Here is a 26,167-nt window from a genome sequence, read left to right on the forward strand (position 1 = left end):
TTTTTGTATTTTTTGTTAGTTTTATATATTCTATTTTGCTTCAGTTTTTTTAGTTAGTTTCCAAGGCAACCTTTCCATTTTTTAAGTTTTTCGTCTAATATATTTTATTTTTTAGATTTAAACTATTTTTAATAGTTTTAATTAACCATAACAAATCTGTTCTAAATTTATCATGAACCAACGTATCTGAACAACCTTATAAATTGACATTCATATTTTATGTTTTTTTAAAAACTAATTGAATATCATAATGGTAATATTTTGATTATATTTGTTCTAATAATATTTATGCAGAAATGCATAACATACATGACAATTACCGGTAGATTAATCTCTGGAATTATTACCATATAGGTATTCAAATATGTAGATATTTGAATACCTAACTATTCATGACTTACAGATCAATATTTATTTACTGTATATATTTGTGAAATAGGGTATCTTGTCTTCAATATTTGATGGGAATCATTTTTTTCTCCCATAAAGTGTATACATTGTGGGATGCCCATGAAGGCAAAAAAGGCTATCTAGGTCAATAGTTAGTTATGTCGCTTATTACTGAGAGCATTGCCATTGTAAACTCTTGGTTTTAAATGTGAAACTATTTCTCCCTTTTTGCAGAATATATTCTGTTCTACTTGTTGTTGTTTTTTCATTAAATAATGGCTAGATGGCAGCATTTCTTCTTTTCTTCAAGTGCTGTGGAGGAATTTCAATCAGATGAGTTCAGACATGTTATTGTCATTATTGTGACTGGTGCCGACTCATGTTTTGTGTTTAGGAGGAGGATGAAGACAGTGACAAAGTGGATGAGTCAGAAGGTATGAAGCCGCCTTGTTTTTATTTCATACTGGGCTCATTCATTTTAACTCTTGTTGCTATTTGCATTATTATCACGAAAATGTTAGGCTTTTATATGTATATCTGATCATATCTTGTAGATTAATGTTTTTTGATTTCCAACTATTTTCTCTATTGCCCATGTTTCTCAGATGAAGCCTTTAGTGCAGATAGTGATGATGAGAGCGTTTCCTCCTCCTCTTCTGAGAGCTCATCATCATCCTCCTCGGCATCGTCTTCCTCCTCTGATGATGAAGATGAAGAGGAAGGTGAGCAGGCTGCAGAGAGCGAGTCATTGGATACAATGGATGAGTCTACAATGGACAGTGTAGCTATGGACAAAGAAAAGGGTGAAAGGTATGTCCCTCTGTAAGAACCGATGCAATGAAGGGTGTTGTGTCGGTGGACTGATAAGTTGACTCATGTCTGTTTTTTACAGGGACAAAGCCAGCATTGACCAATCATCAGTTACTGCTGCGGAGGTCAAACTTGGTCAGTTAAAGATCACTTTGCTTTTAAGGGAATTAAAGTGATAGAATAAATCATGTCAGCATTTATTCAGCCTCATGTCATTCCATATCTGTATGACTTTCTTCTGCTGAACACAAAAGATTTTTTTTAAATATGTTGGAAACAGTTAACAACATTCTTGTTGTATTCAAGTCAATACAGGTTTGGAACAACATGAGAATGATTTGGTGCACTATCCCTTTAATGAGCAAATGTATAATAGGTTGAAACTCCTGTTTTTTATTTTCTAAATTATTAAGTTTTGTGTTCACTTTATTTCTTTCTTTAACTACCAGAAGAAGAGAAAACGCCTACAGCTGTGCCTTCATCATCTCCATATCCCCGACCTTCTTCCCCTATCCTCCTCCTCCCCCCACTCAAGAAACGGCGTAAGACGGTTTCTTTCTCAATGGAAGAAAGCGAGGTCAAGCCCCCCATTCTGTCATCTTCTACTCCTTCTCCATCTCCCACTCCTGTCTCACAAGCTTCAGACATTCCTACTTCCACTTCTCCCGGAAGCACACCCACAGCAGCTGCTCCACCCGTCGCCTCCAAACCCACCCCAATGCTTCTTCCATTTGCTTCGCGTCCCAGCGAAAGTAACACCCTGACTTCCCCTACTTCTCCTTCCACTGTTCTTACTGTCCCTCCACCAGTGCGTTCCCTGCGGCCTGATGAGCCCAAAAGGAGTCCAGGTACCCCTCCATCTCCACAAACTCCCACTGCCAAAAACTCGTCTAAACGTGGCAAAGACTCTCCTAGAACGCCCCCTTTGCCCGTCTGTCTCACGGTCCAGAACCTCCCGCTGGACCATGCCTCCTTGGTCAAAATGGCCTATGAGGACCCCATCCCGGTTCCTACCACACAAAAGGGTCGCATACGCGGCCGCCCTCGGACACTCAGCCAATCAGTTTCTGGCACTCATCTGCATCCTGCTGTGGAGGAAGAGGATGAAGAGGAGCTGGAGCAGCGGCTGAAACTCAGGGAGCAGCTGGGAGTGTCCAGCCTGCTGCAGCTGGCCTCTGCCCCTAAGCCTGACCTGTCTGTGCTGGCCGATGTGGCGCTGAAGATGGATCCGGAGGCAGATATCGACTCAGAAGAGACTGAGACCTCAGATGAGGCAGAGGAGCACAAGCTGGAGGAGGAAGGCGGCGACTTATTTGTCTCACACCCACGTCAACCACTCCTGGATCCAGAGGGTCTGTTCGTCCTGCAGGAGCACAACTATTCTAAAACTCTTGCGCCTCCACACCTCACATCTCCACAAAAGAGGACAAAACAGGACCCCACCGTCCTGCTTCCTGCAGACCTCAACCAGCACGGTGTTCAGGAAGCACCCGAAGAGGTCATTGGGGAAGCTCTTGCCGCCAAGGGAGAAGCTCCAGAGCTGTACGAGGATCTTTCCGGGTTGGGCATGCTGTGCGAAGCCAGGGATGCGGCTGAGAAACAGACCAAGAGTCTCGGCCCACCATACAAGAGGAAAGGATCAATTAGTAAAGAGATGGAGATGGAAGAGAGGGGGAAAGCGAAGAGCAAGAAGAGAAGTAGAAAGGACAAAGAAAATGAGGAACTCCAGATCTCTAAGAAACAGAAGGAGAAACAGATTAAGAAACAGAGGAAGCGGAAGTTGGAGGTTTGTAATTCTGTCTGGTTCTCATTACAGAACTTGAGTGAGAATTAACATTTAAACATCAGTTACTGTAATTGTCGTGTGAGGATTGTGCTAGACACATTAACTTTTCCAGCAAAAAACTACTACTATATACATACACAACCTCTCTATATATTAGGGATGTGTGCAACCCTTGTTAATTTCATTAACGATAACCGATAAGTCGACTAGTCTAACCTCGTCCCCAGATATGCTATCCATTTTAAATAGACTTTTTTATCTATGAACAGTCAGGTGATCCCATACTGAATGGCACTAAAAATAGGTCAGATTTTACACACATAACACAAACACAATTAAATGAATTGTTAAATTATCAACATAATACCATCAAAAATAGTTGCTGACAAGAGAGCATACATGATCAATGTATATCAATATCAATGGCTGATTTCCTTGGTATAGAGCTCGTATAGATACAGGTACAAAATTCTTACTATACCTGGCCTTTCTACACATCAGTAACCTATACCTACGGCCAGAAGGCAGGAGGATAAAATATTTGTAAAGTGGGTGGTCTGAGTTGTTTAAGTTTTATTGTGCCTTTCGCAACGTGAATGTCGAGACACCATCCGATAAATTAGGGGTAGGGATACCAATAATTTTACTTGCTAAATACAACAACAACCTTTATTTATAAAACACATTTAACACAATACAAATTGATCCAAAGTGCTGTACATAGTGCATAGCAGGACTACACTATAAAAAAAAAAAACAATTACAAGTTTCCAAAAGCTAAAGAATAAAAATGTGTTTTCAGAGTAGATTTAAAAATGTCCAATAAGGGAGCAGACCTCACATGTTAAGGGAGTACAAAATGACGAATAAAACACGACAGAAACTGTATTTCGCAACACTTTTTGTTTCTGGAACATCAACTTACATCACTAATCAATCGGTGAGTTGCACAGTTTTGAAAACTAATGTTAAAGGTTGTTTTAATGACATTTTCGGACATGCCCATTGACTCCAATGTTAAATGGGTCCTTGGCCAATTCTATTATAGTCAAAAACTCGAGAGAGGAACCATTGTCAAAAAAATGTTGTCCACCACTCTTGTTCATCCAAAACAAACTACAATATAGACTCAAGGTGTTAAATACCGGAATTATCCTTTAACAGCTGATACATCGAACTGATACAATCAAACAGTTTTCAATAGGCCTGGATAAAATGTAGGTAATTCTTGCTGTGCAGTGAATGTTCATATGGTTGTCAATGACTGGGATGATAAATATAATTTTGACTTTAAGATTTCCCCCAAAAATAGGCAAGACCTCCATGATTTCTGTTCTTTCTGATGACAAAGAAATCAAATGAGACAAGCTCGTAATCACGACTCTCCGACTCGTAACCACAAGCTCTTTGCTGGGTTTAGCTTCATCCAGCCTTCTGATAAATATTTAACCCTGTTGCACCAACTAATACTACGACCAGGCGCAACTGCGTCCAGCATAGACCAGCTAGTCTAACCGGCCCCTGCTTTTTAATGCTTTCACTCAAATAGATGCTCCTATTGTTTTTGAGCCAGATAAATGCTGCTCTGATTGCGAAACAGAATAATAGTTTGATGTGTATGTATATTTATGCACGTTTTGCTTGAAAATTAACTATTTCTTAAGGGGTAACTTAACTCATTTTAAATGTAAATAGCTTGAAGCTTGAAATGCTACCTTCTAGTTTCAACATTAGTCCTTGTATGAGGAACTTTGCAACATCTTACGTAGTTTGTATACATATTTTCTCAATGTTGTTCATCCTAGTTAAAAGGCACTTAGCTTTGTTAGGTTTTAACTGTTAAGATAATTTCACCATGTTTCAGGCTGTTGCGATATAACAGTCTGTCCTATAAACCCACTGAATTTGAACTGCTTTCCACTGTTCTGCATTGTTGGGTAATTCTGATAAGTTTGCCAAATAGTGGCCGAATGTCACCGAATACTAAATACAACAACAACCTTTATTTATAAAGCACATTTAACACAATACAAATTGATCCAAAGTGCTGTACATAGTGCATAGCACGACTACACTTTAAAAAAACAACAATTACAAGTTTCCAAAAGCTAAAGAATAAAAATGTGTTTTCGGAGTAGATTTAAAAATGTCCAATAAGGGAGCAGACCTCACATGATAAGGGAGAGCATTCCAAAGCTTGAAAAGAGCATTCCAAAGCAAAATAAGTTCTCTTTAAGAATTTGTTCTTGTTGGTAACTGTTAGCATATAAAAACAAAACAAATAGCACCATAGGTAAGGCCTGGCTCAATAATACTGCGCTATAAAAGAAGGCGTGGCTGAACAGACAAGTGTCTAAGTTTACGAGTAGCTGTCAGTCTTTGTTGACAGCATTTGTAAACCCCTAGAGTGTGCTGGGTGAAGTTGAAATTTTGATCCAAAGTAATGCAGAGATATTTTAAATACTCTATCCTTTCAAATATCTCTCCATTTATGGTAATGCATAGAAGAATTTATGGGAATGCATAGATCTGTGTTTTTGGGGAGCTAAAGACCAGTTCCTTAGTCTTTGAAATATTGAGGTACAGAAAGTTATCCTCACACCACGTACTAAAATGTACTATAGTACGTTGATGATCTGCATATTTAAAGTAATGATGAGTAGTGGTAAATGGACTCTGATTTATAGTCCACATAAATCAGCATGTTAAAGGGCACCTATTATGACATTTAAAATGTTCCTAATGTTGTTTAGGGAGTCCCCAACAACAGTTTTACATGCATGCAATGACAAAAAACACTTTTGTTTTCGTATAATATGCATTTATTTTTACCTAATTTGCTCACCGACTCCCAAATGATTCGTTCAACGACTCATTTTTCCAAACCCCTCCTTTGCGCGACGCTAATCTGCGATTGGTCAGATGACCCAGCAGTGTTTACATAGATAATACTTATTGTTTAACACGGAGTACAATAATGCTTTTATCATTTAAATCGTGTTATAATAATGATTATAGTCCACTGCTTTGTAGTTTGTAGTAAAAAACTAAAAATAAGATAAAGAATTTAATGTTATGTTAGCAAGCATATCCCAGAGTTCATATTGTAAAAGCACAATCAGTCTTTGTTTGCATTAGCCCGATGCATAAACATAACGTTTTTACAAAAAAAAAAAAATGCAGTTACGTTACTATGAGGTATTATTCTATTCTTTAAGACAACTCCGAAAACAACGACAAACACTTCACATATCTCAATACAATTGCCATTGAAGACCTAGAAGCTAAACGGTGCTTACACAACAAACAAAATAATAATTAAGCATGCTACATAAAACATAAAAGCAACAATTATTAATAACACTTAGAGGTTGTGCTACGGAGGAGGAAGCTGATGCAAATACACTTAGAAATGAACCTTCCTTCAATATCAGCCGTCTCGCGAATCCAAGTTTGATTGCATTTAAAAAGCAATCGTCTTCAAAATGGCGCGAGCAAAGCACAAGGCTCGGACTATACTTCTGTGGTATAGTTGTATATATGAATTGTAGCCACTTAGCCCGTGTGTCCACCAGAGCGTTTTTAGCCACCTGAAAACGCTAGGCGCTCTGCTGAAAACGCCGAGCTGCGGGCGCTTGAGAGCGTTTTGGCAGCGCAGTTTTTTTTTCAGTTGAGACGCATCGTTGCTATGATACAGAATATCCGTTGGTCCGTGTGGTATTAGTCCCGCCCCTCCTCCACTGTGATTGGACGGTTGGCTAAAAAGTGACAGTGATGAGCGCTGCGTTTTATCCAAAGTTGATCATTCTTCAACTCTCGGCGACCTATAAAAAACGCAGAGCGGTCAGCACTTGAGCGTTAAATACTCGCTCAGCGCATCGTTACGCTCCTGGCGTTCTAAAAACGCGGCGTTCCCATTGACAACAATTGAAAAATAAAGCCAGCCGCGTGAAAAAACGCTTTGGTGGACACACGGCCTTAGTCTTCAAATGCTCCTCCTTGGGCAGATGAAAAAAGTTTGCTTTTGAGTCGCACTTCAGAACACAGCGTCTCGTTGCCATGATGTTTTCCCTGCTGGCCTTGGAGCGCAATAAGTGGGCGTATCGTATTCAAATAACTTGACAAGTTGACGTCATCTAGTCAGAGAAAAAGCTTCGGTCTTCTAACGATTCATAAAAATGACTCAGAGTCGACTCTCACTTTTGAAAGACAATAACTTTATATACGGTGCACTTTCATATTTCAAACTTTGCAGGATGTTTTTGTTCACTTAGATCTATGTTACACACTGCATGAAAGGTAAATTTCAAAATTCCATAATAGGTGCCCTTTAAAGTACTGTAATTCGTTACCACGGCAACCAGGTTTGAACACTTCATGTTGTTTTAGTCACACTGTATTGCATTAACAGCTGATACATCGAACTTATGAAGTTCTTCATCCATGTGTCACCCATATCCCCCTTTTGTGTGGATTTTGTCTGTTTCCTAACATTTTCCTAACATACTCTGTTGTCAGGATTTCGAAGAAGATGTGGATGTGGAGCAGTTGGAGTCTGGTGAGCTTTCCAGCTCCAGCTCTGACTCGGGAGACTCTGAATTTGGTTTAGAGAGATCACTGGAGTTTGAAAAGGAAGAGGTTAGAAAGAGCGAACGACTTTTTCTTCAGGAAGCCGGCTTGACCCCTTCGACTCAGCGGCGGCCCAAACACGTGCCAGAGGCAGCTCCTATACTCCGTCCCTCTTACAAGAACCGCAGCGAGTTTGAGCAGATGACCATCCTGTATGACATCTGGAACTCTGGCCTGGACCATGAAGATTTGAGACTCCTGAAGAGCACCTATGAAAAACTGCTGCAAGATGACCATGGCACCGACTGGCTCAATGACACACACTGGGTTCCTCATACCAATATCCTTACAGCTGCCTAAGAACAAAAATGTATAGTTTATACAAGCAAAGTCAGATGCTTTTATTGTATATCATACCATACCAAATTTGAGTTTGCTAGAAGTGTAAATTCCTAGTAAAGACAGTAATACCCCTTTTCCACCAGCAAGAACCAGGTGCTGGTTCAGAGCTAGAGCTATTGCCGGTTCGGAGTTGGTTCTACTGACGGGTCTTCTAAAAACCGGTTTGCCTTTCCACAGGCTAGAGAGCCACAACAGAGCCAGATCTTACGTCACTGTATACATCTCTTGTTGCCCAGCAACGCTAGTGCGGCAGCGCCAAACAAAAACACACCAGGCTTGTTCGAGATGGTTCGGCTTCTCGCAGACCGATCGCCGCATGACATCAAAGCACTGCGAAAGCGATCCAAAAGCACAAGGAGTCGTATGCTCTCCAAACACTCCCGAAGCTCTGATCGGTCCGCGCCGCTCCGATGCATCTCAAACAAGTCTTACATCAACAATGCGTATTGATGCTCATGGCTTTGCGAACCTACATCGGCATCCAAACATGGCGAATCCAACGTGTTTGTGCAGCTCGCCGTAACTTGCATAGACGGAGATTACAATCGAGCTGCTATTAGCTCGATTACAATCGAGCTGCTATTAGCTCGATTAGCTGCTATTTAAAAAATGGCGGTCACAAGTTTCTGTTCGTCTTGTTGGTCACGGTAACCCCGCCCCCAGCCTCTGACGCAAGCGGATCGTACTTCTAGCCCAGCAATGTTTTGGTGCTACTTAAGAACCACTTTTACTGGTTTGGAGCTGGTGCTTTGGTGGTCGAAAAACAAAGAACCGATTTGAAACTAGCCTCTGGCTCCGAACCAGCACCAGCTCTGCCTTGGTGGAAAAGGGGTAATAGTAAAGAGACTAAGGGGAAGGGGAACTCTGTTACTGCCTTCTCAATTGATTTCGCTCAAGTTTTGCCCCTTAACCTCTTGCCTGCACTCACCAACATCCCGAACCCCCGTCGGAAGAAGAAGACAGCAGATGGGCAGCTAAGAGAGCATGTCACTGGCTGTGCTCGCAGTGAAGGCTACTATGCCATCAGCCGCAAAGAAAAAGACGTCTACCTTGAGCTAGACCAGCCAGTGACTGTTCAGGAAATTGGGGACTATGATACTGCAGTAGGTTCACTTTGTTTTAACAACTCAAATGTGTGTTGAACTTGTAATTAAAGCCTTACCCCTGTTTTTTTTAGGGGGCTTTGTTGTGTGAAGACATTTTAGATTTAAACGTATGTATTGTAGTTGTGCTAATGCAAATATATTTCTAACTAAATGACTACCGGTAATTTCTTTGTTCAGCATGAGTATGGCAGACAGTTTGGGTCGTAGTTTGTATCCATCTGAGCAGCTTTCACTCACTCTCTCTGTCCGTCACAGGGCTCGAATCGTCTGCTGTCTGAAAGGCGCTCCGAGCAGCGGCGTCTCCTCAGTGCCATCGGCACTCAAGCAGTGATGGACTCAGACCTGCTGAAACTGAACCAGCTGAAGGTAAAGTTCTTTAGTTCGTTGACACGACCATGACCTTGATCATACTATCAACACTTTGATTACAATGACCTCACCGCTCCTTCTATTCCAGAAACTCCCTTTAGCTTTTCAGTGCATAATTCATAGCATTCTATTAAATGTTTGACACAGTAAGTGTAATGCCTGTATAATGGATGGCATCTAGCCAGGTAGGTTCACCGTGTAGGTTAGTTTTGTACCCTTTGTAGAATACTTTATACCATCCAAACAGCTTTCTAAAGTCTGCTGACTACTGTGCCATTGACCCTGACGGGCTCCTTATCAGAGGTTTTGGCTGTTGTAATGCTCTGTAAGCTCGTTGACATAGAGTTTATGTGTTCAAAGTTAAAAGGTGTTAGTTTAAAAGCATTTCTTATCTTACGACCTCCTGTATTGCATGTTCTTTGAGGAAAGAGTTAGTGCTGGGTGGTTCATACCGAATACCGGTGTTTATTTTTGTTATATGATTTATTTTTGTTATGATTTTTTTTTTGTTATGATTTTTTTGTTGTTGTATGATTTATTTTATAATTTATTCTATTTTTTTATATATACCGCAATATGTCGGTGTACCCGGTGTATGTCGCTTAAACAACGTTGGGAACATGGTACGGCGCGACACTGTTTGATAGGGGAAGCTTTGCACTGTGGTAATGCACAGCTGTATGTGTTACTAAGCGTGATGGTGAAGATGGATAGGTCAAACTATAATTGATAGCTGTCAAATTATAGTACAGTGTTTTCCATACATTGGTTCACTATATCAACACAGCCTTTTTTTTAAATCTATTTGTGGTTGGCTTTGACATCGTTGAATAAACATGAGCACTGCACGTTTCAAAGTCAAAACGCGGCGCGGGTGTTTTTATATGAATGTATCTTTGAAGGGAACCGACTGTTTTTAGAAAAGTTTCGGTGTTATTTTCATTGAATCTTTTTTTATCTTTCCTGATAAAGCAGCGTTTATGAGTGCTGCGCTGCTTTGTTCAGCCAGTAATGAATGCACTTTGTATGTTTTTGAAAGGGTGGATGTTGTTGGTTTATTGTACAGCAGATATGGAGGTACACTCGCCTCAAAGTATTGGAACAGTGAGGGTGAGGCCAATTCCTTTATTTTTTCTGTAGACTGAAATCATTTGGGTTTGACATCAAAAGATAAATATGAAACAAGAGATCAACATTTCAGCTTTATTTCCAGGTATTTACATCTGGATCTGATACACAACTTAGAAGATATATAACTTTTGTTTGAACCCACCCATTGCTCATGTGACCAAAAGTATTGGAACATATGACTGGCAGGTGAGTTTTGTTGCCCTGGTGTGTCCTATTACATTGATTATTCAAACAATAAATAGCACTGAATGTCTGCGCTCAGTTTAAGATTTTGGTTTTGCCTGTGCAGACTGCATTTATAGTTAGACGTGTAACCAACATGAAAACCAGAGAGCTGTCTATGGGTGAAAAACAAGCAATTGTGAAGCTGAGACATGATGGAAAATCAATCCATTGCATTGAGCCATTGCACAAACAGTGGCCATAGCCAGTACAAGCATTTTGAATGTCCTGAGGAAGAAAGAAACCACTGGTGTACTAAGTAACAGACCTCGAATGGGTAGACCAAGGAAAACATCAGCAGTTGATGACAGAACATTGTGAGAGCTGTAAAGAAAGACCCTAAAACAACTGTTAGTGACATCAGCAACAACCTCCAGAGGGCAGGAGTGAAGGTATCACAATCTACTGTTCGCAGAAGACTTCATGAACAAAAGTACAGAGGCTACACCAGAAGTTGCAAACCTCTCATTAGCAAAAAGAAAATGAAGGCCTGGCTGGAATTTGCCAAAAAGTACAGACACAAGCCTCAACATTTTATGGACTAATGAGACAAAGATTAACCTTTACCAAAGTGACGGAAAGGCTAAAGTTTGGAGAAAAAAGGGATCTGCTCATGACCCCAAACACACAAGCTCATCTGTGAAACACGGTGGAGGTAATGTCATGGCTTGAATGACTTCTGGGACGGGCTCATTAATCTTCATTGATGATGTAACACATGATGGCAGCAGCTAAATGAACTCAGAAGTGTACAGAAACATTTTGTCTGCCAATTTACGGAAAGATGCACCCAAATTGATTGGGAGATCCTTCATCATGCAGCAAGATGACCCAAAACAACAAAGGAGTTCATCAGGGGCAAGAAGTGGAAAGTTTTAGACTGGCCAAGTCAATCTCCAGACTTAAACCCTATAGAGCATGCATTTTACCTGCTAAAAAAGAGACTGAAGGGAGTAACCCCCCAAGAAACACAACATCTGAAAGAGGCTGCGGTGAAAGCCTGGAAAAGCATTACAAAAGAAGAATGCAAAAGTTTGGTGATGTCAATGGGTCACAGGCTTGATGCAGTTATTACAAGCAAAGGATTTGCAACTAGATATTAAGTCTTATTCACTTTAATCTATTTTAAGTTCATCTGTTCCAATACTGTTGGTCACATGAGCAATGGGTGGGTTCAAACAAAAGTTATATATCTTCTAAGTTGTGTATCAGATCCAGATGTAAATACCTGGAAATAAAGCTGAAATGTTGAATTCTTGTCTCATATTCATCTTTGGATGTCAAACCCAAATGTTTTCAGTCTACAGAAAAAATAAAGGAATTGGCCTCACTGTTCCAATACTTTTGGAGGGGAGTGTACTTCACACAAAGGATCCCCTATGCGTCTTTAATGTTGTTATTTTTCACTGGGAAGCCAGATTATAATTAGTGAGCTGGATTTATGTGCTTTCTGTTGTAAAAAGTATTTATCAGTCCATTTACTGTATCTTGATTACAATATGTGTGTTTGAAGTGGTTACTAGGAGGAAAATGTCTATTTCTGTCCGTCTGTTTTGGAAAAAACGTGTGTGGATTGATGTTTTGACAGATAGGAATGCTCCTGCCCAGAAATTTGATGTGGTAATTGTTTGGTCTGTCATCATTTAATCACCCTCATGTCATTCCTGTACAATCAGTCAGTACGATGATAAAAAAAAGAAAGAAATTAATACTTGTTTTCAGCAAGGATACATTTAAAGGACAATTCTGGCTCAAAATTAACCTAGGAGTTAATAAGTGTACAGACCGTTTAATAAGAAGATACTTTATAAAGACAGTACACTTCGCATATACAGGCAGGAGCCATCTTTGGAAGGTTTATGGTTCGACTGGTCGAGACTGTTTTCCAAAGATGGCTCCTGCCTGTATATGCGAAGTGTACTGCCTTTATAAAGTATCTTTTTATTTAACGGTCTGGCAGAGAGAGTTACGTGTCGCGTCTGACAACTCATCACACACGAGAAGCGCAACGCCGCGTCGCGTCTGACAACTAAAGGTATCGCACACCGAGAAGCGCAGCGCACCTAAAAGCTGTCACAAAGAACCGGCAAAAGTAATGATTATGAATATGTCAAATATAGCAAGGAGACATTTTTTTCTGTGTCGGCTGCAAAGATGAAGTTGACGATGCTGACTCGCGATCTTCGCAGTAGTGAACGCGCCAGAGAGAAATACACATTTCATACGGATTACATAGTTTTCTTTCGTTTTGAATTGTTCTGTTTTTAAAGTATGATTTAAAGCGTTCTGTAGATAATATAGCCTATATATATTTCTTAGGTCTGTGTCAGGCAAGTAGGCTATGCTGAGTTTCAGTTCATTTATGAGACGAGCTCCAGTTCATGCGCCTCCGTGTCGTGATATATTATCTGCTTTACTTATTTATTCAATTCAGGCAATTGGTTGATGAAACATTGATTAAAATTAAGATGCAATTAATACAAAACGAAATTCACTTTAAAGAAAGGCTTTGTGCTTTCTGATTGAGGTCTCTGAGGAAGTTTTTGCAGTCTTTTAGAGACGATTTCCGAGCAGTCGCGTCCATGACCGAGAACTATCACGTCCGTAACATTGTTTTTTCCTCATAAATGCGAACACGAAAAATAAAATAAAAGGAATATTTTATGTTCTGTGGAGAGCATAGTAGCTTGGAGAGCTTGGAGACATCAGGACATTGTCTTTCTAAACATGACCTACGCGGAAGAGAAAAAATAAATGATTGCGTCATTACCCAGTACTTCTAAAAATTCACTTCTGAATGCGTCTCTGTCCCCAGCACATTTCAAACCAAACTGATGCCTATGCTCGAAATGCCTCCACACAGGCGCTCATGCTACGTTCACGGTCGTCACGTGCGCATAGGAAACAGGCCACCCTATCGGCAAGGCTCATCGGCAGAAATATTCATATCGGCCGATGATGGTCATTTTAAGCTTTTATCGGCCGATACCGATGTTGTGCCGATATCATCGTGCATCCCTAGTTCGAGCTAAAACTGGGTACATTCGATTAGCATGAAAACACATCCTAGAGAACGCTCGACTTGGTACCCATGTGTTATTAACCCCTAGGTTCATTATGTGCCGGAATTGTCCTTTAATGGGTCAAAAATGACAGTAAAGACATCCATCTATCTATAAATTACAGAAACGTCTGTCTGTTAATCGCATATCTCTCGAACCGTTAGTCCGATGGATTTCAAACTTGAAAACCAAAACGAACTTCTAACAATCTTAGCTTTGGCCTGATTTTGTTCAAAATGACATCACATCAGTTCATTCATCGATTTCGAAGTAGATCGGGCCCTTAAAAGGTCTGCATGTGATTCAATGTTCTGAGTAATACAGCCAGTCTTAATTAGAATTTAATAACCAAAATATTGTCTAAATCGAGTTAATTCAATCTGTGTATGGCTAAATTCTAGTCTATCGTATACATCTTTACATCAAATTTTATGATTGAATTGTGCTTGCAGTTCCGTAAGAAGAAACTGAGGTTTGGCCGCAGCCGAATCCATGAATGGGGCTTGTTTGCCATGGAAGCCATTGCTGCAGATGAGATGGTCATTGAATATGTGGGACAGAATATCCGACAGGTAAGCCCTCTAGCTGAAGTATAACTAACAGCTATGAAAATGTTTTATACTAGGAAGTGAGTTTGGTTCTTCTTGAGGAATACGTGCTAGTTGAAGAATTGGTGTTAATAGATTGTGTTTGTTGCTTCAATTGTAGATGGTGGCTGATAATCGAGAGAAGCGATATGCCCTGGAAGGCATTGGGAGCAGCTACTTATTCCGTGTCGACCATGACACTATCATTGACGCCACCAAGTGTGGCAACTTGGCTCGGTTTATTAACCACTGCTGCACGGTAAGTACCCTTCTAGTGACGCATACATATCCATATATCTCAAGTACCACATGACCTCTGATAAACATATTGCTGCCACTCCCAATGTGAATAGATACTTGTTTTTGGAGTACATTTATATAGACCAACCATTAATATAGCATTAAATTGAAGAAGCTCTATAATAACTGTTAACTAAGGTTATGCAGGTCTCAAAAGATTATGTAAGGGCCAATGGTTAATTTTTTTTACTTTTCCTGAGTACGAGAGAGAGAGAGAGAGAACTTCTGTTGAATGCTCTTGATTGCTGATCGTTCACTCAGCACGTGTTATTTGGATTAAAACCTAACTTATATCTCAAGTGAACGTAGACGGTATATTCAAATGGAGTCTGTGCGTTCGGTATTAAAGGTGCAGCAGTTTAATTAATCTGCTGCTGTGTTTTAATGTTAATCAAACAAAGGACAAATAAATTACTCACTGCTCTTGACTAAATAAATAGGCTACCTTTTTTTAACTTTACAAAAGACCCATCTATATTTAATTTATACAGTAATGAATATGCAGTGCATTAAATTTGATGAACAAATTAAAGGGTTAGTTCACCCAAAAATGAAAATAATGTCATTAATGACTCACCCTCATGTCGTTCTAAGCCCGTAAGACCTCCGTTCATCTTCGGAACACAGTTTAAGATATTTTAGATTTAGTCCGAGAGATTTCTGTCCCTCCATTGAAGCTGTATATACAGTATACTGTCCTTGTCCATAAAGTTAATATAAACATCATCAAAGTAGTCCATGTGACATCAGTGGGTTAGTTAGAAGTTTTTGAAGCATCGAAAATACTTTTTGGTCCAAAAATAACACAAAATAAGACTTTATTCAGCATTGTATTCTCTCCCGGGTCTGTTGTCAATCTGCGTTCACGACTCCGCAGTGACGCTGCCGACGTAAGACGCTGATGACGTGTTATCTGGTGCGCCCAAGCTTCGTTTACAGTCTGAGGAAGACGCACGCTATATTCAAGCTATTCTACATTGTTTGCGTGGATATCATTTTTTTAATGGTGCGTAAATGTGCATGTCGCGGATGAGACACTTTTACAGCGTGCGTCTCCCTCAGACTGTAAACGAAGCTCGGGCGCACCAGAAATACACGTCATCAGCGTCTTACGCCATCAGCGTAACTGTGAAGGATTGACAACAGACCCGGGAGAGAATACAATGCTGAATAAAGTCTTATTTTGTGTTATTTTTGGACCAAAAAGTATTTTCGATGCTTCAAAAACTTCTAACTAACCCACTGATGTCACATGGACTACTTTGATGATGTTTATATTAACTTTATGGACAAGGACAGTATACTGTATATACAGCTTCAATGGAGGGACAGAAATCTCTCGGACTAAATCTAAAATATCTTAAACTGTGTTCCGAAGATGAACGGAGGTCTTACGGGCTTAGAACGACATGAGGGTGAGTCATTAATGACATTATTTTCATTTTTGGGTGAACTAACCCTTTAAGTTTAAATTTAATAAACAAATAATATGATTGATATTCTTTTGGTTTCTCTACCAATACATTTAAAAATGACAAATGCATGAATTAAAAATGAATAAAAATACAGGTATCGGTATCGGCGAGTACCAAAAATGAAAGTATCGGTATCAGACTCGGTCTAGAAAAAGTGGTATCGGGACATCCCTAGTTAAAACATTAAAGACAAGTGAACAATCAAAAATTAAATGAGAACAAATTACAAACCATAGCACAAATAAATACAATAGACCAAAGATACAAATTAAATAAAAAGTGCTTTAAGTTTTTCAGGTAGGTCAACTTGTTAGTATTCAGATTTTACACAATACAAGGAAGCTTGATTTCAATCTTTTAATTAAATTGAAAAAAAGTAGCAAAAATGTATACAAATAAAGAGAAAAGTTTTTGGGTAGGTCTAACACTAGTATTCAGAAATAGCCTACAGAAATGGAATAAAGTAATCAAATGTAAAATAACACTGAAAATATTTTATATTAAATTTAACTAAATTAGTTTGACTAAATTAAATAAATTGATTCTCATTCATTACAATTAAAGCTATCTTTTGTTGTTTTGACGACAACATTAATGACAGACACATATGGCTGCTGTCACTTTTAGAGTTAGTGCACGGATCCATTACTGTTTTCATAACACTGTCTGTCACACTATCACGTGTTATGCTCATTTAAGACATAACCGACTGTGTTTACGAGTATACTAACCAAGACCGTAATTTTGACACAATTTAGCATTTTTCCTCCCATTAAACCGATATAATCCGCGGAAAATAATAGTTACTCGCGGGCTGTTTGTGAGGCGGCTTTACTGTATGTGTGTGTGCAGTGACCATCTCTTAGAGCGCACGCAATAGGATAGTTTAAAATAGCTTGAATGTTTAAACTGATAAGACCTAAAATTACGTGAAATTATAAACACAATGTACTGATGGCCCGATTGTGCAAGTGACAATTCCGTCATGTCCCGACTCCTAAACGTGAGTGAAGTATCGCCGCCTGCAGCACTTTTTTTTTTTTTTGCTAAACCTCTGACCTCTTGTAACCAAACCACTTCCATAGGCTACTATTGAAGTAGCTCCGCTTTTATGTACTAAATCGTCATCGGAGGCTGACAGGCTGCTCTCAGACAGGTGTTGTTGTGCGCGCTAGGGAACGTTAATGCGCCATACTCCATCACGTCGCTATATCGTTGATATCACGAATATGACACTCTTTTTATCATGTAAAAATGTATACCGGTATTATCGTGGACGGTATGATATGGCACACCCCTAAGAGCAGTAAGTGATTTTCTCATCGTCTTTTGTTTTTTGATTAACATTAAGGACACAGGACGCAAAGCAGTATTAGGCTGCTGTCACTTTAAGACCTAATGCACAGATCCAATAAATTAATACTGATACGCATGTGTTTTCTTTCTCAACTGTTTACATTCACTTAAGACATAACCAACTGTTTACAAGAATGCTCAACAAGACATGCATTTTGACAATTTTGTGTGTATTTGCTTGTTCAAGTGCAAGAAAAATTACTCAATTCAGTATTTGCGTGGTGGCTTTCTGCACTTCAATTTAATACATTACTCACCTGTTGATTGATGATAACACCATCTCCATGCCGCTTTTACAACATTTCATATCCCTCCGTTCTCACCATCTCCGAAAAGCCAAGCCAATGTTGATTCTCAAAGGTTTGAGATTTAGCATGCTCCTTGTCAATTTTTCTCACTCGTTGTGACAACTCACCTATGTCACTCCCACACTATACGCATCAAAGTTACTGGAGCAACTTTTCTCTATTTACGGATATGACGAGACACGCACGGGCGAGTGACGTATGTATGCAGTTTCTCAAGAAAACCATCTCGACAGGTTTAAAATAGTCTAAAACTCTTGTAATAGGCTTACCATAGTGAATGAGGGTAAGAAAAAAAAAAACGTTTTGAATGAAGGATTGACTCATTTTAATTGTTCATTTTGAACAAAATAAGTGTAAGTGTACCTTTAAAAACACATGCAAATGATAAACTTTTGTGCCAGTAATAATTCTGTTGACCGTCCCAAGTGTCTTTCACACCGTTATAAATGTTTACAGGTGGTCTTCCAGATAAGCAGATTTTTGTCCCCCATCTTGTCTGTTGGCATGCATTTTTATTGCTCCATCTGTCAATCGAATTTGTGTTGGGACCATGATGATTATCCCCTCCAGCAACCCAAAATGAGCTCATAGATTTTGTTAAACACATACCCCAGAGAGCTATGCAGTGGAGCAAACTCGGAAACGGAACATTAAAAAAATGACAAGATCTCCTATGGAAAGGAACGTAATTCAAGTAACTCATATTTATCCATGATTTCATGTACTTTTCTCTCCCAGCCCAACTGCTATGCCAAAGTGATTACCATCGAGTCCCAGAAGAAGATCGTCATATACTCCAAGCAGCCTATTGGTGTGAACGAGGAGATCACGTATGATTACAAGTTTCCCATTGAAGAGAACAAAATCCCATGTCTGTGTGGCACGGAGAACTGCAGAGGAACCCTCAACTGAAAGTGTCCTTCCCCAATACAAGACTTGCCAATCAGCTTTCCTGGACCACAAGCTATTTTTCTCAGAGCGCACAAAAACGTAGGTAGTGTGTGAAGGGAGAACGTTTGGTCAGACTCTTTTAAAAGCTTCTATACAGACTCACAGTGTTGAGATGTTTAGTCCAGGGTCATTGGGATCTTAGCACTGCCGCAACACCCTGAGTTCCAGTGAAAAAAATTTTTCTCTCCTGTCCTAGGCCCTTATCTAATTTCGTTCCTCCTGTTGCAGCTGTGTCTGGTGGTGTTGTTTTTGCCAAGGTCTATGCTTTGAAATACCGCTATTAATCGACTGCACACACACACATATTCCACTCACTTCTGCACAGCACATGACAGTGGCACCCTTAAAGTGCTGGGTCTTTTTTCTCAAAGGCAACTTTTAAAGACCTACCTAAAGACATGGATTTAAGACTTGTGTAATGCTGCACCCCTGTTGTGAGAGAGAGAGTATTAATTTTAGTTTATTTATTATCATCCCTGTCATTTCATGTCATTCATTTAGGTCAGATCTACCACTGTACCTTCTTTTAGATTATTTGCATAGAATCACCTTTGCCTATTTTTATTTTAATATAAAGCTGTTTTGACGCACGTTTCTTTTCGGAACTTCCTCTGAGCTGAACCGATCTTAATTAAAAATGTCCCCTTTTCCAGCATGACATGTTGGTATTCTATAACTTAAAAAATTATATAGTATTGTAAGTTACATTGTACATTGCTATTTTATTTTCATAAATGAGTTGTTACAATGCCAGTACACTGTAACAGCACCGTTATTATAGAGGTTAATATGTACCTCCCATCATTTTTAAACCCCCCTTACATGAAGTCATAACCCTTTCATCAAGAGTTTTTAGCAATAAAAGGACAGGACAGATTTGGTCGTCTTTTTGGTGTGCTGAAATAAACGCACATTGATATTTTAGCAGAAGGATAGAATTATTCATTGGATTTTCTTTTGGTATTGATATTTTAGTGGACCATTGAAAAATGAATGGGGTATATGTTTTGAGATAAAGCACTCTAATTTGGGGCTAGTAACTCCTCGCTGTTGAGGAGAACATGCTTGCACAAATATGTGTATATATATATATATATATATATACACATACACACACACACACACAGCGCATTTTCTAAGAGTTGAAAGATCAGTTTGCGTGTGCATATGTGAACACAAAATTGATGTCTCAAGTCCCCTGAAAGATGTGCAAAGAGTCGCTAAAACGGATGTCTGTTCCTTCTGTTCTTTCCTTTTGTATTACTGGTCATCTGTCTCTCTGCTCTGCCATAAATGGACATGTTGAGATTACTTCTTTGCCCCCACCCCCTCCCACTTTGTCTGAGGGCCTTGCCAGCACTCTGTTCCTTTGAGAGGAAGACCTGTAAAATATGTAGATTTATTGCAGTCTTTCAGTAAAAACTGATCCACTGAAGTGTAACCATAAAAAAAGGACAAAAAAGTAAAAAAGAATTACATGTAAATATTGTAGAGGTGTTTGTTTCTCGTAGAAACACACTGGTTCTAGTCTGTAAATATGTTCATCCTTTTCCTACTTCCCATTGCAAGAAAATAATTGTACATACCTATCATTCAGTTTTTTTGTTTTTTTTGTTTTTTCTTTTAATTTGATTTAAAGTTTTAATATTATTTGCAATATTTCTCTTGTATTAATGCGTTGGACCCTTTATTAATGGTGCATTAAAATATTTTTTACAAAATAATTGCTGTTCAGTTTTTCTTTTTCCATTTTTCAAAGTATGAACAACATGTGAATGTGTGAATCACTGCACCCCTTAAAGTAGTCAGACATGACATAGTTAATCAAATATGATCTATTAAGCTTTGTTACATTCAGACATGAGCAAAGGGGCACTGCTGGGGATCCTTGCGTGGAAATGAAACAAAGCATTTCTAAGGCCCATTTTAACCATATATTTCCCCTAGAGGGGGTAAAGCCCCTCCTGTAAGAATCAAATAATTGTTGAACTTTGTATTATGTAACCTACTTGCCTTGGCAGAATTACCTATCACGTCATAGTTGATGCTACTTTCAGCTGACAATATTTTTTTTCACAATCCAATTAAATCACCCCACTGAGAGTCAGAATAACAGCATTTGAATGGCATGTTTCACTTTAAAAGCATTGTTTATTGTCCCCTATAGGAGAAACTGCAACATCAACCCACAAAAACAGATTCACAATTACAGTATCATCTGAAAATTTCATTACGAATTGATTTGGTTGATGACTAGTGCAGTGATTTGTGTATAAAATGATAAAAAATGATGGACTTACACCTCCATGAGGGGCCCCTGTGCTGCTTACTACAGCAGACAACACTGAATTAAATTTCACTTGTGAAAAAAAATAAACAATACCAATGAATCAAATAAATAATCAATAAAAACAGTACCGTAAGCAACCAGACTTTCCAGATGCTTCAAAACAAGGTGCATGTAGAAATAAAGGGCATTATTAGTACCCTGATTACTCTTGAAACTGATAGTGATCTAAGGATGGCTCCACATGCCTATACGCAGCTCTTCTATAATAAGCTTTTCCATTGATTTCATGATTGTAGATGCCACAGAATTATAGTCATTGTTTTCCTATAAGGACAAGAAATTGTAGGAATTGGAATTATAATATATTTTCCCCAAAGCTCTGGAAATGCAGACAAGCTTTTAGTCTGCATCATGGCAGATGGCCAGCATTCCAGTTGGATGAGCATCTTCTTTTCTTCTGATGAGAGGCAATAGCAGATATGTCGTCAAAGATTGAGTGGCATTTCCAAACTTTGTTATCAGATTATTCTAGATTAGGGCTATTGTTACAGATGTAAATAATGGACTCTGAATACTGACGTGTTTTGTTATTTTTTCTCACTAAGGCAGTAGCAATAACCTCTGTCACTCTTGCTCTCCTTTACCATGTTCCTCTTTTGAGCTGTACAAATGTGAGGCGGAAGCATGCGGCTTGCAGAGAGGAAGATGCACCTCCGTCTCAAAAAATAGCAAAGGAAATAGAAACATAAATGTTGAGCTCACTGGATTCATTGAAGAAAATAGTGGAAGTTACAGAGGTAAGGAGTAAATTCAAAGATATAAATAGATGTGCTTTCGTATAGACCACCTGCAAAGTTCTTGGTAAAATAATGAGAGAGATGTGTAAGCATCAAGTGACAGCTTCAGTTATCTGACTTTGCGATAATCTCATTTTGTTGTGGGCCATGGACACAAAGCAGACTGGATAAAGTTTCGCGGAAACTCTTTAGAAACACAATACCATTGAACAAACACAGTAGACCTACTCATTCATTCCCCAGAGGAAATGTGAACGGATAACATGTTGAAGTGTTCGAGACCTCGAGTACAGTTTTGGCGTTAAAACACAGGACATTCGTGATGATGATGACGTCTCTTTCTGAAGGCTGCGTCCTCCGGAGGTCGCATTTGTCGGCAGCATTCGTCATTAAAAACTAATTATCTTATTTCAGAACAGTAACCATTATACAATTGGCTTTATGCCCAGCTGTACTACTTTCTGAACTTTAGCCAGCTCCTTTGTTTCCTGTCTGCCATTATTGGACAAACAGATTAATCCAGGTGTGTCTGACCTCAGTAACAATAATCAGACACACCTGTGACCTGGATTAATCAGTGTGTCCAATCATGGCAGACAGGAAACAAAGGAGCAGGCTGAAGTTCAGGAATGAGATGCAGCTTGGCATAAGCCAATTGGCCGTTATTCCCAGAGAAGCGTTTGTTGTTGTAATTTCTTAACGACTTTGGTATGGTCCGTTTACTGAAACGTATGCTGGTGACAAATGCGACCTTCGGAGCACAACAATTTTCGGTCGTGTCGGTACTGGGACACCAAAGAACTAGTGCTGATTAAAGCCAAAGCCGAGTGTCAGCTATAATAGCCTACTCGTTCTGCGCCTGCGTGTGATAGGCTACAGCTGTCTATTTCGGCAGAAATATTCGTTCGTCTATTCGTCCTCTAAAAAGGGAAACTGACGCGCAGTGCGTGCTTACCGGTTTGAATATCAATCTTGCTAAACACTTTCTTTATTCCACTCCGCTCATGTTAATATTGAAATATTCGCCAAGGAACACTCAGGTAAGATGACATAACATTAGAACAGCCTTGTTCTAATTTAAGCCAGTGTCTGCAATCTTGACGTGACGACCATAGTCCTATCAAGCCCGCCGCATTGCGTAGCCTACGCAAGATACAAAATGAAAAAATAAATCATAAATAATTTCGATAAAATCATAGTGTCAATCTGTCATGAAGCTTAAGGAGATCTGATGAGTGTAAATCCTTTAACAATCTAGTTTAAAGGCCGAGTTCCAATTTTGTATTTGAGTTAGTTTGTAAATGTTCTGGATATGTGTATTTCCTTCTAGCCTGTTTTAAAATGTGGTATCCGAACAAAAATAACTAAAATACATTCACCTTGAATAGTTAAGTGAGGGTTACAACTTAAGTTGTCATTATTCCTTTTTCAAAAAAAAAAAGTTTTCAAATATCAATATCACATTTTAAGCTATTTTTTAAGGGTTCCTCCATTCTACCTAAAAAACAGTCACTAGTAAACTTAAAGTCCCCATGATTTTTTTTAATTTTTTTATTTTTTTGCTTTATATGAATATGTTAGCCTTAGGGTTATCTAGCCTAATATGCTCCAAAACAATGACAAAATTCGCATTTAGAAGATATAAGCATTTAAAACTTAGTCTCTCACTTCCACCAATATGGATCAATGATTTTGATGACATCAGCCTGCACTTCAGCTTTTTATCAGATTTTCTGTCCAATCAAATGCTTTAAAGCACTGGTTCCCAAACCTGTCCTGAAGGACCCACAACACTGCACGTTTTCTTTGTCTCCCTAATCAAACACACCTGATTACACTCATCAGCTCATTAACCCATGTGATAATGAGCTGATGAGTTGAATCAGGTGTGTTTGATTAGGGAGACAAAGAAAACGTGCAGTGTTGTGGGTCTTTCAGGACAGGTTTGGGAACCACTGCTTTAAAGAACCTAAAGTGTCGTCGTGCCCCCAAGAAGATGCTGAAGCTGCGGCTGCCATTGGTCACTTGTTCACAGTATTACTATTTTATATATGGTGAATGGCGCATAGCTCACTATATAGAGGATAGGAAACGATTCAGACATTGACAATATGCTTTCCATTGGGGTGAATGAAGTCTGGTTTCATGTTTGTGTCACGCGATCTGCCGCAGTACACACAGTCTGCTCTGGTCCAGAGACACGATAGCACAGAGAGGATCATATGCGCAAGTCTGCACAGACCACAAAACGTACCGGACCCATTTTAATACTGCACAGAAAGCTTTATTAAAGGAACACTCCACTTTTTTGGAAATAGGCTCATTTTCCAACTCCCCTAGAGTTGAACAGTTGAGTTTTACCGTTGTTGAATCCATTCAGCCGATCTCCGAGTCTGGCGGTAGCACTTTTAGCGTAGCTTAGCATAGATCATTGAATCTGATTAGACCGTTAGCATCTCTCTCAAAAAAATTACCAAAGAGTTTCGATATTTTTCCTATTTAAAACTTGACTCTTCTGTAGTTACATCGTGTACTAAGACCGGCAGAAAATGAAAAGTTGAAATTTTCTAGGCCAATATGACAAGGAACTACTCTCATTCCTGCGTAATAATCAAGGAACTGTGCTGCCGTACCATGGGTGGAGCAGACGCAATGATATTATGCAGCGCCTGAAAATAGTCCCCAGTTTGGTAACTTCCAACGTGACCGGCACTAAGTTTGTAACATCATTGCACCTGCTGGTACGGCAGCACAGTTCCCTGATTATTACGCAGGAATGAGAGTATAGTTCCTTGTCATATTGGCCTAGAAAATTGCAACTTTTCATTTTCTGTCGGTCTTAGTACACGATGTAACTACAGAAGAGTCAAGTTTTAAATAGGAAAAATATCGAAACTCTTTGGTAATTTTTTTGAGAGAGATACTAACGGTCTAATCAGATTCAATGATATATGCTAAGCTACGCTAAAAGTGCTACCGCCAGACTCGGAGATCGGATGAATGGATTTGAAAACGGTAAAACTCAACTGTTTAACTAAAGGGGAGTTGAACAAATGAGCCTATTTCCAAAAAAGTGGAGTGTTCCTTTAAAGCGATATGGAGGAGAAACAGTTAGACAGACTCGGCATTAGAAACCGCACTGATGAGTGGAAGAGATAACACCGGTGCCATTCATGCACCAACATACATTTCAAAACGACACATCTCAAACTACACTTTTCAAACATCCTCAGCATGATAATGATCACGGTTTTGCTTTAGTAACAGTTTTACATTAAACCTAAAGGGGAATCTATTTGACTGTGGCTGTCAAATACGACTTTACCGAGTTCAACAGCTCTGGCCGAGCTGTGATATCAGCAAAACGTTATTGGCTAATTTAAAAAAGGGAAGGAGATGCTCGATTTGTCTGCCCTGTCTTCCTGTTTCAGTGGAAATTACCAAGGGGGTAATCCATCAGCCGGAAACTGAAGCTTCCCCGGGGACCGCCATTGTAGCAGAACTTCACCTGCTGTTAGCATTCCATTGGCTCCCATTCATTTTGGCGTCACTTTGACAACGAATAACTTTACATCTGAGGCGTTTAAAGACTCCATTTGTCCATTATTTATTTCTAAAGAAACACGACAATGTATAAAAGGCTCCATTACCTTGTATCTTACGTTATGGCCCCGTAGAAGCAGTTTTTGTAAAAATAGGTTAACTATTGCGTCATAACCACGCGACTCTGTCGCACAGTCGAGAAATTACCGTGTAGACCGGCGGAGAAGCACGCAAGCAATCGGGGGGGATGTGGAGGCATAAAGTCAAGGGAGAAGCCCATAGAGAGTGATAAAGTTGCTCCCGCTGCTAGCTCATGGACAGCTAATACTCACGCTCTCCGTCTCTGCGATATTCGGAAGAGAATGATTCAGATTTCTCTTGGCACAGCTACTGGAATACTTACAGGTTGCTCACGTCACATCTACGTTATCAAGCTTTGAGTTTGAGGCTGCGCAGTACGCCCAGCCATCAGGAAGTGAGTGCTTCTAATGGGCTTCACTTTTCTCCGTTGAAACCTATGGGGTTGCTGTGTCCATCTTATACTGTCTATGGAAATTACATCACCACATTAAAAAACTCTGTGTGTTTCAAAGCACTTCAGCCTTTAATCTTGTAAAATATTAATATTTTAATTATTATAGAATACAAATGACTTTTATTCCAACAATTGAAAACACGTTCATCATAAAATAGGTGTGTTCCAAGTAATTTGG

General features: G+C 39.3%; 2 protein-coding genes across 4 annotated transcripts in view; both read left to right on the forward strand.

Moving 5' to 3' along the window:
- setd1a (SET domain containing 1A, histone lysine methyltransferase) overlaps window positions 1-20,541 on the forward strand; it is a 31,638-nt gene extending 11,097 nt beyond the window's left edge. Inside the window, exons 12-21 of one of the 2 annotated variants that reach the window (XM_079613113.1) lie at window positions 785-824; window positions 996-1,200; window positions 1,283-1,335; window positions 1,650-2,986; window positions 7,505-7,895; window positions 8,882-9,060; window positions 9,319-9,429; window positions 14,300-14,419; window positions 14,556-14,693; window positions 18,612-20,541. In XM_079613113.1, the coding sequence (XP_079469239.1) occupies window positions 785-824; window positions 996-1,200; window positions 1,283-1,335; window positions 1,650-2,986; window positions 7,505-7,895; window positions 8,882-9,060; window positions 9,319-9,429; window positions 14,300-14,419; window positions 14,556-14,693; window positions 18,612-18,785 (2,748 nt within the window). In that variant the 3' untranslated portion in view covers window positions 18,786-20,541. The remainder of the gene's footprint in view (window positions 1-784; window positions 825-995; window positions 1,201-1,282; window positions 1,336-1,649; window positions 2,987-7,504; window positions 7,896-8,881; window positions 9,061-9,318; window positions 9,430-14,299; window positions 14,420-14,555; window positions 14,694-18,611) is intronic. The other variant, XM_079613114.1, reaches the window with a different exon arrangement.
- A 1,257-nt stretch (window positions 20,542-21,798) lies between these two features.
- The window catches only part of hsd3b7 (hydroxy-delta-5-steroid dehydrogenase, 3 beta- and steroid delta-isomerase), a 28,388-nt gene continuing 24,019 nt past the window's right edge, over window positions 21,799-26,167 (forward strand). Inside the window, exon 1 of one of the 2 annotated variants that reach the window (XM_079613927.1) lies at window positions 21,799-21,911. The gene's annotated coding sequence lies outside the window, so the exon portion shown is untranslated. Of the gene's footprint in view, window positions 21,912-22,542; window positions 22,952-26,167 lie in introns of those variants that run through there. The other variant, XM_079613926.1, reaches the window with a different exon arrangement.

The sequence above is a fragment of the Phoxinus phoxinus genome (assembly GCF_949152265.1).
Source record: "Phoxinus phoxinus genome assembly, chromosome: 1".
NCBI lineage: Eukaryota > Metazoa > Chordata > Actinopteri > Cypriniformes > Leuciscidae > Phoxinus > Phoxinus phoxinus.